We start from the raw sequence: 12,157 nt of genomic DNA on the forward strand, positions 1-12,157 counted from the left end.
ATCTTGTTAGATGTATAAAACATGTCTGCATCAGTGTTATCTTGTATTTCTATACAATGTTACATTAGGATGTTACACATCTATTGTCAGACATTGTTGTGGTTGTGTTCAAGAAAACAATGAAATGCCGCGCTGCTGCCACCATTTGTTCCGGCACGTCATGACAGCACTTTTAAAAATAGCCGGTTACCCCATACACACTACGCTGGATATTAGGCGTTTTCAGATTTATTTACGCTGGAAAGCATTTCTGAAAATCTCCATTTTTGGGAGAGGAAAACGCCATTTCAATGTGGACAGAGGGTCAAAACAAAGAGGAAAAAGCTTTGGTTACAGATTTATTCGGTCAAGTGTAGACGTAGCCTTAGATTTATAGAGCTTAACAGCACATAAGCAGGCACTTCAGCCCATCTAGTCCATGCCAAACCTGTTATTCTGCCTAGTCTCATCAATTCGTACCTGGATCATACCCACACCCTTCTTATCCATGTACTTATCCAAACTTCTCGAAGTATTGAAATCAAACCCATGTGCACCACTTTCGCTGGCAGCTTGCTCCACAACTCTTTTTCCTCAATACTCCCAGGAAGGAGCACTTGGCCAGTCAAGTCCATATTGCCAACCAGAAAAACCAATCAGTCTTACTCCTCATCTTTTCATTCCACTTTAGCTCTGCAACTCATTTTTTCTCAGATTCCCATCCACTTTCATTCTTGTGCCAGTTGTCTAGATTTACCCAACTCAGCTTTGTACTGACCTCTACCTTGCCGAGGCACAGCAACAACTCGCGCATACCTCCTCTTATTTACCCCTCGATCATGACCCCACTAAGGAGCACCAGGCCATTGTCTCCCACACCATCACCGACTTTATCCGCTCAGGGGATCTCCCATTCACTGCTACCAACCTTACAGTTCCCACACCTCGCACTTCCCGTATCTACCTCCTACCCAAGATCCACAAACCTGCCTGACCTGGCAGACCTATTGTCTCAGCTTGCTGCTGCCCCACCGAACTCGTTTCTGCATACCTCGACACAGTTTTATCCCCCCTTGTTCAATCCCTTCCGACCTATGTTCGTGACACTTCTCACGCTCTTCAACTTTTCGATGATTTTAAGTTCCCTGGCCCCCACCGCTTTATTTTCACCATGGATGTCCAGTCCCTATATATTTCCATCCCACATCAGGAAGGTCTCAAAGCTCTACGCTTCTTTTTGGATTCCAGACCTAATCAGTTCCCCTCTACCACCACTCTGCTCCGTCCAACGGAATTAGTCCTTACTCTTAATAATTTCTCCTTTGGCTTCTCCCACTTCCTCCAAACTAAAGGTGTAGCTATGGGCACCCGTATGGGTCCTAGCTATGCCTGCCTTTTTGTTGGGTTTGTGGAACAATCTATGTTCCGTACCTATTCTGGTATCTGTCCCCCACTTTTCCTTCGCTACATCGACGACTGCATTGGTGCTGCTTCCTGCACGCATGCAGAACTCGTTGACTTTATTAACTTTGCCTCCAACTTTCACCCTGCCCTCAAGTTTACCTGGTCCATTTCCGACACCTCCCTCCCCTTTCTAGATCTTTCTGTCTCTGTCTCTGGAGACAGCTTATCCACTGATGTCTACCATAAGCCTACTGACTCTCACAGGTATCTTGACTATTGCTCTTCTCACCCTGTCTCTTGCAAAAACACCATCCCCTTCTCGCAATTCCTCCGTCTCCGCCGCATCTGCTCTCAGGATGAGGCTTTTCATTCTAGGACGAGGGAGATGTCTTCCTTTCTTAAAGAAAGGGGCTTCCCTTCCTCCACTATCAACTCTGCTCTTAAACGCATCTCCCCCATTTCACGTACATCTGCTCTCACTCCATCCTCCCGCCACCCCACTAGGAATAGGATTCCCCTGGTCCTCACCTACCACCCCACCAGCCTCCGGGTCCAACATATTATTCTCCATAACTTCCGCCACCTCCAACGGGATCCCACCACTAAGCACATCTTTCCCTCCTCCCCCCCCCGCATTCCGCAGGGATCGCTCCCTACACAACTCCCTTGTCCATTCGTCCCCCCTATCCCTCCCCACTGATCTCTCTCCAGGCACTTATCCGTGTAAGCGGAACAAGTGCTACACATGCCCTTACACTTCCTCCCTTACCACCATTCAGGGCCCCAAACAGTCCTTCCAGGTGAGGCAACACTTCACCTGTGAGTCGATTGGGGTAATATACTGCGTCCGGCGCTCCCGATGTGGCCTTTTATATATTGGCAAGACCCGACGCAGACTGGGAGACCGCTTTGCTGAACATCTACGCTCTGTCCGCCAGAGAAAGCAGGATCTCCCAGTGGCCACACATTTTAATTCCACGTCCCATTCCCGTTCTGACATGTCTGTCCACGGCCTCCTCTACTGTAAAGATGAAGCCACACTCAGGTTGGAGGAACAACACCTTATATTCCGTCTGGGTAGCCTCTAACCTGATGGCATGAACATCGACTTCTCTAACTTCCGCTAAGGCCCCACCTCCCCCTCGTACCCCATCTGTTACTTTTTTTTATGCACACATTCTTTCTCTCACTCTCCTTTTTCTCCCTCTGTCCCTCTGAATATACCCCTTGCCATCCTCTGGGTCCCCCCCCCCCCTTGTCTTTCTTCCCGTTCCTCCTGTCCCATGATCCTCTCGTATCCCTTTTGCCTATCACCTGTCCAGCTCTTGGCTCTATCCCTCCCCCTCCCATCTTCTCCTATCATTTTGGATCCCCCCTCGTCCTCCAACTTTCAAATCCCTTACTCACTCTTCCTTCAGTTAGTCCTGACGAAGGGTCTCAGCCTGAAACGTCGACTGCACCTCTTCCTACAGATGCTGCCTGGCCTGCTGCGTTCACCAGCAACTTTGATGTGTGTTGTTTGTACTAAATTAATTGTTTGAAGTGTCTTATTCTATTGTCCCTTGATTATTTTGATATTTGGTATGGTTTATATTTTGTACTGTCAAAAACATTCCAAATGCTTGTGTTCTTAATTTTCTTTTCCCCATTAAACCTCAACTCAGCTGCAAAGGGAACTCCTTGCTCTCTATTATGTATTTGAATTTCAGATTAAGAAAAAAATTCTTGTTTATTTTCTTCCCAAATTTTTCCCACATCTTCAGACTTGGCATTCTCTACAACCTTATGAACATTTTCTTTCAGTCTAATACCATCTTCCACTTCACCTATAAAGGGACAATCATTTTGCCAATGGAATCTCCATGTCCATCTATTGAGAATTAGCAATATTTAGAACATAGCAATATTTAGTACAGTACAGGCTCTCCATTCACCTGTGAGTCGATTGGGGTAATATACTGCGTCCGGCGCTCCCGATGTGGCCTCACCTGGAAGGACTGTTTGGGGCCCTGAGGGGGAGGGATAGAGCCAAGAGCTGGACAGGTGATAGGCTGACCCTTTAACCTACCATAAGATCAATCGAAACCTTCCCTCCCACATAGCCGTCCATTTCCTTTCACCGATGTACCATAATTTTAAAAAATATTTGCCACTGCTCATCTACCATGACACCTCCTGATCTAATTGGCAAATATGTCTCCAACTTACCATCCACATAATTACCATATTTAAATAACTAGCTTCATCACCAATTCATTCAAAACAGAATCATTTTTTTTTATTTTAGGAGCTAGTTACTGCAATGCTCTTGTGAACTATTACCTCTTCCTGTCACACAACATAGTTATTACATTAATATGCCTTTAACCTCAGAATCAGGTTTAATATAAGACCGAAAGATATAGGAGCAGGATTGGCCATTGGATCCATCGAGTCTGCTCTGCCATGTCATCATGGCTGATCCATTTCCCTCTTAACCCTAATCTCCTACCTTCTCCCCACATCCCTTCATGCCCTGACCAATCAAGAATCTATCAATCTCTGCCTTAAATATACATAAAGACTTGGCCTCCACAGCTGCCTGTGGCAAAGGATTCCACAGATTCACCAATTCTCTGGGTAAAAAAAATCCTCCTCATCTACATTCTAAAAGGACGCCCCTCTATTCTGAGGTTGCCTCCTCTGGTCTTAGCCTCTCCCACCATAGGAAACATTCTCTCCACATCCACTCTATCAAGGCTGTTTATCATTCAAAAGGTTTCAATGAGGTAACCCCTTATTCTTCAGTATTCTACTGAATACACGTCCATAGTCAGCAAACGCTCTTCATATGAAAAGCCATTCAATCCTGGAATCATTTTTGTGAACCTTCTTTGAACCATCTCCAGTTTCAGCACATCCTTTCTAAGATCCGGGGCTCAAACCTGCTCACAATACTCCACGTGAGATCTCACCAATGCTTTACAAACTCTCAACATTACATCCTCGCTTTTATATTCTAGCCCTCTTCAAATTAATGCTAACATTGCATTTGCCTTCCTCACCACAGACTAACTTGCAAATTAACTTTTAGGGAATCTTGCGCAAAGACTCCCAATTCTCTTTGCACCTCAATTTTTTTGTATTTTCGTTTCATTTAGAAAATAGTCAACCCTTTCATTTCTTCTACCAAAGTGAATGACCACTTACTTCCCCACACTGAATTCCATCTGCCATTTCTTTGCCCATCCTCCTAATCTGTCCAAGTCCTTCTGTAGCCTCTCTACTTCCTCAAAACTACCTGCACCTCCACCTATCTTCATAACACCTGCAAACTTTGCAACAAAGCCATCAATTCCATCATCCAAATCATTGACATATATGTAAAAACAGGGGTCCCCAACCTTTTTTGCACTGCGGACCAATTTAAAATTGATAATATTCTTGCAGACCGGCCAACCCGGGTGGGGGGGGTTGGGTTGCCAACGGACAAGAGTAGCAGTCAAATACATTGTGTTTACCCCGAGAAAGACTACAATGACCATGAAGCCTTGTGCGGGCACCAGTGTGCATGCGTGTACCTGCCGAGGTTTTTTTCCCTACAAATCGTTTTTGGCGATTCTGTTTGGGGGGGGGGGGGGGGGGTGTTAATCACAACCGGAATATAGCTGATAAATGGCTAATACACTCAATTTCGTTTCTAAAAAGGTTTATCTAACGAATTTAATATTAAACACACAGCACATATTTTCCTCACATGAATATAGGGGAGGACAGGGGAGCTTGAAATAAGCGTTGAACGAACTTCCAGTAGAAGTGGTAGCGGCAGGTTCGATGTTATCATTTAAAGAAAAATTGGATAGGTAAATGGACAGGAAAGGAATGGAGGATTATGGGCTGAGTGCAGGTCGGTGGGACTAGGTGAGACTAGTGTACGGCACGGACTAGAAGGGCCGAGATCGCCTGTTTCCGTGCTGTAATTGTTATATAGTTATATAAGTCACTTATCAGTCAATAGCATCATAAAATTTTAAGTAACGTTTGGATATTAAACACACAGCACATAGTTTCCCCGTATGAACATATAAAATCACTGCAACACACCAATCTCTCTGAATCAGTGGGAGTCCTGGGCTTGTTTTCCTGCAACGAGACTGTCCTATCGAGGGGTAATGGGAGACAGCGATATGCAAAGCGGGTTCCTTCTGTTCAGTTTATTCCGCAATTTAATTTTCGTTGTATTCATTGCAGAGATATGTTGCAAATGGAAGCAACGTTTTCAGTGCTTTCGTGGCTATCTCAGGATATTTAGCCTTGACTTTGATCCAGAATGCCGGCAGAGATGTTACGTCAAACATACTTTTCAGCCCGCCATCATTTGCAAGCTCAAGGAGTTGATCTCCTTCCCACGCTGACATGGATGACGCGCGGATAATGACCTCGCATGCGTTCAATCTCAACAGTGCGCGTGACAGGGAATGAGGAGAGGTACAGCTGACTCATATCACCAAATCACATCGTTTCCTCGTGGCCCGGTAGCACATGCTCTGTGGCCCAGTGGTTGGGGATCGCTGTGTAAAAAGAATCAGTCCTAACATCGACCCCTGCAGAACACCACTAGTCACCAGCAGCCAACCAGAAAAGGCTCCCTTCATTCTCACTCTTTGCCTCCTGCCAGTCAGACACCGCTTTATCCATGCCTGAATCTTTTCTGTAATACCATGGGCTTGTAAATTGTTAAGCAGCCTCATGTGTGGCACCTTGTCAAAGGCCTTCTGAAAATCCAAGAACACAACATTAAGTGATTCTCCGTTGTCTATCTCACTTGTTATTTCCTCAAATAATTCCAACAGATTTGTCAGGCAAGATTTTCCCTCAAGCAAACCATGCTGACTACAGCCTAGTTTATCATGTGCCTATAAATACCCAAGGCTTCATTCTTATAACAATCAACTTCAACATCTTCCCAACCACTGAGGTCAGACAAACTGGCCTATAGTTTACTTTCTTCTGCCTCTCTCCATTCTTGAAGAATGGAGTGACATATGCAATTTTCCAATCTTCTGGAACCATTCCAGAATCAAGTGATTCTAGAAAGATCATTACTAGCACCTCTACTATCTCCTCAGTCACCTGATCAGAGCCCTGGAGTGTACATCATCTGGTCCAGGTGATTTACCTACCTTCAGACCCTTCAGTTTCACAAGAATCTTCTCTCTAGTAATGGTAACTTCATGACCCCAGACACCTGGAACTTCCACCATATTGCTAGTGAAGGGAAGGCTGATGCAAAATACTTATACAGTTTATCCACCATTTGCTTCTCCCCATTACTACATCTCTAGCATTGTTTACCACTTGTCCAATATTCATTCTTGCCTCTCTTTTACACTTAATGTAGCTGAAGAAACTTTTGGTATCCTCTTAAAAACCAATAGAAGGCACTGAAAAATTCATTAAGGAGGTAAAGGTGGAATACAATAAAAAAATTATTAAAAAAAAGATGGAGTACAAAAGTAAGCTAGCCAATAATATTAAAAAGCTTCCCAATCCTCCAACTTCCCACTAATTTTTGCTCTATTATATGCCTTCTCTTTGGATTTTATGTTGGCTTTGACTTCTTTGTCAACCATGGCTGTGTCATCTTTCCTTTGGGATACCTCTTCCTCTTTGGAATGTATATATGCTGTGTCTTCCGAATTGCTTCCAGTAATTCCAGCTATTGCTGTCATCCCTGTCAGTGTTCTTTTCCAATCAATTTTGGCCAAATCCTCTCTCATGCCTCTGTAACTCCCTTTACTCCAATGTAATACTGATACATTTGACTATAGCTTCTCCTTCTCAAATTACAGGGTGAATCAAACATATTATCCTCGCCCCCAAGGATATATTTTTTAACCTTAAGCTCCTAATCAGCTCTGGTTCATTGCACAACACCCAATCTAGAATAGCTGATCCTCTAGTGGGCTCAACCATGAGCTTCCCTAAAAAGCCATCTTGTAGGCATTCTAGGATATTAGTCTCACTCCAGTTCAGGTGCAAACTGTCCCTTCTGTACACGTCCCATCTTCCCTGGAAGAGATCCCAATGACCCAAAAATCTTATGCCCTTCCTCCGGCACCAACTCCTTGGTCACGTATTAAACTGCATAATCTTCCTAGTTCTCGCCTCACTAGCACATTGCATGGGCAGCAATATTGAGATCACAACCCTGGAGGTCCTGTCCTTTAGTTTAGTACCTAACTCCCTGAACACCCTATGCAGAACCTCATCACTCATCCTCCCCATGTCATTGGTACCTACATGGACCACGATTTCTGACTTTTCAAACTCCCAGTTGATAATGTTGAGGACTGTATTCGAGATATCCCAGACACTGACACTCGGGAGGTAACATACCATCTGGGAATCTCATTCTTGCCCACAGATCCCCCTGTGGGTGTGGGACAAACTACCAGAGGAAGTGTTGGATGAACATTCAATTGCAACATTTAAGAGAAGTTTGGATAAGTACATGGTTGGGAGGGCTACGGTCCAGGTGTGGGTCAATGGGAGACCGAGCAGGATAACTATTTGGCATGGACTAGATGAGCAACAAAGCCTGTTACTGTGCCGGAGGGCTCTATGACTCTAAACACGATAGGCAGAATGGGCATCACCTGTACTATCATGACTCTATGGGGAGGATACAGTTCCTAATGTTACCAATGGGGTCACATTAAAAACCTAGGGCCCGAAATACAATATTGTCACTAGTAAAAATGTAATGGGGAAATAAGCACTTAGCTTGTTCAGTTTAACCTTAAATGTTTCCAAGTTAGACAAGTGCACAAGGGGCAAAAGAGAGGAAGGCCAGGAGAAGATAGATATAAATGCGAAGCAAAAAAGGAACATCAACACTGACACATTGGTGGGCAGAATGGGCAATTCTCCAGAGAATCCTGGGCACAATCACCATGGCACATCGGTGGGCAGAAAGAGCCAATTTTACAAAGGGAATCCTGGGCACAATCACCATTGCACAATGGTGGGCAGAATGGGCAATTACATGGCACACAGTGAGCTAATTGGGTCAATTTTCCAAAGGAATTCTGGGCACAATCACCATGGCACATTGGTGGGCAAAATGGGAAATCACCATAGCAAAATGGTGGGCTAATTAGGTCAATTTTCCAAAGGGAATCCTGGGCACAAACACTATAGCATATTAGTGGGCAGAATGGGCAATCACATGGCACACTGGTGGGCTAATTGGGTCAATTTTCCAAAGGGAATCCTACGCACAATCACCATGGCAAAATGGTGGGCTAATTAGGTCAATTTTCCAAAGGGAATCCTGGACACAATCACTATAGCATATCAGTGGGCAGAATGGGCAATCACATGGCACACTGGTCAGCTAATTGAGTCAATTTTCCAAAGGAAATCCTGGGCACAATCACCATGGCACACTGGTGGGCAGAATGGGCAATTCTCCAAAGCTCTTTATTTCATTAATCTTGGGCATTATCACTATGAACCCACATTTTTCAGTACAAATCTTATGTCTGAAGTTCAACGAATAGCAGGAAATAAAACATTGTTAACATCTGGAAGCATTCAGGAACTTACCAATGATGTTGGTAATTCAGGAGAATTCCCTTCTTTATGAAAGACAGTTTGTCTGCACTCACTTTGTCCTTTGGTTCATAGGATTTCATGCAAATTGGTTTACATATTTCTGGTTTGTTAAAAGTAAACTGTAGGAATGGAAAAAACAAAGATTGTCTCTGATGAGTAATCCTTGATATTTCTCAGGTAGTATTAAAATCAACAATTATTCTATTGTTTTATTCATACTGGAAAAAAAATGGTTTAACTACATAACACCTCATAGGCCTGATTTGATTCTCACAAGTCAATGAACATGTTGTAAAAAAAATCACTCCCTACTCTGTACATAGTTTTCTTCTTTCGATTGTTCTTTCTTTCCTCTTTCTATAAGTGTATACCTCAGATAAATATCTGTGGAGATTTATGACAAATATGACTATATGATATATATGTACAGTATCTGAAATACATCCTATGGAAATGGTTGCTTGATGATGAAATTCAATGAAAAATAAATTACAAAATAACAATTCTGTTGCACAGGAACAGGCCCTTCGGCCCATCATGACTATGCTGCCCATCAAACTAATTCCACTGAGCTGTATTAATTCCATATCCTTCTATACCTGCTCACTTAAGTACCCGGTAAACCTCTCCTGCACTGACGAGCAGATCCGTATACGATACTCCAAGTGTCATCTGAATAATATTTTGTACAGCTGCGACATAATGTCCCAACTTCTATTCTCAATGCCTCAGCCAATGAACAACATTGTGGGCCGAAGGGCCTGTACTGTGCTGTACTGTTCTATGTTCTATGAAGGCAAGCACAGAACAGTGAACAGTACAGCACAGTACCGGTCCTTCAGCTGATGATGTTACGCTAACCTTTAAACCTACTCCCAGATCAATCTAACCCTCCTAGTCCTCCATTTTACTGCTATTAAAACAAAATTTCTTTCTCAATTGTTTTGAATGGAATATTGGTTTTGTTCTTTCATGCTAGAATACCCCAGAATTTTTTTCACTTCAAGTGCAGAGTGAAATTTTGTAAAATTTCTTGACGCTTTCTCCACGTCAATGTAAATATCGCATTAACTCACATGCAGCCAATTCATCATCACCCTGAACAGGAAGGACTTATTGCAGTATCACTCGTCTTATCATGGACTGTCTGTCTCACTCCCAAAAGGGAGGAAGCTACATTGCATCCACACCAGGACTGCCAGACTCAAAAGTTATTTTCCCTTTAAATGACGCAAACAACAGGAATTCTGCAGATGCTAGAAATTCAAGCAACACACATCAAAGTTGCTGGTGAACGCAGCAGGCCAGGCAGCATCTCTAGGAAGAGGTGCAGTCGACGTTTCAGGCCGAGACCCTTCGTCAGGACTAACTGGAGGAAGAGCTAGTAAGAGATTTGAAAGTGGGAGGGGGAGGGGAGATCCAAAATGATAGGAGAAGACAGGAGGGGGAGGGATGGAGCCAAGAGCTGGACAGGTGATTGGCAAAAGGGGTATGAGAGGATCATGGGACAGAAGGCCCAGGGAGAAGGAAAAGGGGGAGGGGGGAACCCAGAGGATGGGCGAGGTGTGTAGTCATAGGGACAGAGGGAGAAAAAGGAGAGTGAGAGAAAGAATGTGTGTATAAAAATAAATAACGGATGGGGTACGAGGGGCATCAGTGGAAGTTAGAGAAGTCAATGTTCCTGCCATTAGGTTGGAGGCTACCCAGATGGAATATAAGGTGTTGTTCCTCCAACCTGAGTGTGGCTTCATCTTTACGGTAGAGGAGGCCGTGGATAGACATGTCAGAATGGGAATGGGACATGGAATTAAAATGTGTGGGCACTGGGAGATCCTGCTTTACCATGTATGTCCTATTTTGATTAGCCCTACCAAAATGTAGCACCTCACATTTATCAGCATTAAACTCCATCTGCCATCTTTCAGCCCACTCTTCCAACTGGCCTAAATCTCTCTTCTTTTGTGCAACTTTCAATGAAATTTAACCTTTCCAACAATCACATCTCCTACAAGTCCAGACAAGAATAGATACAATTTTTAATCAGAAACCCTTTGATAATGGTTCAATATCTTACATTTATGGTCTACCGTTGGGACTGAAAATGGCCTCTTTTGATAAAATTAAAGGAGATTTGGATTTACAGATTTTCGTATCTGATGAGAGCTGGAAGATTATTTTAAAATTGATTAATTCTTCATCATTATGTGCTCGTCATTATTTATTACAAATCAAAGTGGTACATAGAGTTCAAGACAAGCTTTCCTGTTTGTACGCAGATATTTCCCTTTACTGTGATAGATGTACTAATGGAGTGGCCACACTAATTCATATGTTTTGGACATGTCTGAGCCTTGAAAAATTCTGGAAAGATGTATTTCAAATGTCAGCTTTAAGCCCAATCCTTTGACTGCCTTTTTTGGTATTGTTGAGGATAGTGCTACAAAATTGAAGTCATCTAACTTGGCCTTTATGTCTCTTATGGCCAGAAGGGCGATCTTGCTCAAGTGGAAGGAGGCCCACTCTTGTTCAATGGCTATCTTACGTTATGTTGTGCCTTGATCTAGAGAAGATTCGTTGTTCGATTTCTGATTCTAAACATGATTTTCTAATGCTTTGGGGACCCTTCCTGAATTATTTTCACAATCTGAGACATTATTATTATAATATCATATGGTAAGGTATTTTTCTATTTTCTTCTTTTTTTTTTACCAACCAGCTCATTTTGGTAGTGGGAGTAATTTGTTTTAATAAAATACAATTTTTATGCTATTTCATTTCATAATTCAATCTTTTTTTATACATGATTGATTTGGAATATGGGATACTGTGATCACGTTACTGTGATCTAAATGTAATGTAATTCGTATTATTTACTTGCATCCTTATGAATTGTGTATTTGTATTCATGTAATTTATATATCAAAATATTGAAAAAGAAAAAGTTATTTTCCCCAAGCAGTAACACCTCCACCCACTAACCCAGCCCTCCACATCCACCACCACCTTATTATTTCCTGTCAATCCCCTTATGTACAAATTCTCCAGTGCCGAGTGTCACCTTATGGACATACAATCAATGTATACAAGGTATCTTATGTAGCTGTCTTTCCTGTGTTTTTTATTGTGTATTTTTTGTGCTGTATCAACTATCTCACTCTCCTTTACACTTATGTAC

At 42.8% G+C, this 12,157-nt stretch overlaps 1 protein-coding gene across 1 annotated transcript in view; it reads right to left on the bottom strand.

Annotated features, from left to right (window-relative positions):
- The window catches only part of LOC140204373 (transmembrane 9 superfamily member 2-like), a 96,795-nt gene that overhangs the window by 65,921 nt on the left and 18,717 nt on the right, over positions 1-12,157 (bottom strand). The window contains exon 4 of the mRNA XM_072271067.1: positions 8,974-9,101. Within this exon, the coding sequence (XP_072127168.1) occupies positions 8,974-9,101 (128 nt within the window). The remainder of the gene's footprint in view (positions 1-8,973; positions 9,102-12,157) is intronic.

Source organism: Mobula birostris, chromosome 10 (genome assembly GCF_030028105.1).
Source record: "Mobula birostris isolate sMobBir1 chromosome 10, sMobBir1.hap1, whole genome shotgun sequence".
Lineage (NCBI taxonomy): Eukaryota > Metazoa > Chordata > Chondrichthyes > Myliobatiformes > Myliobatidae > Mobula > Mobula birostris.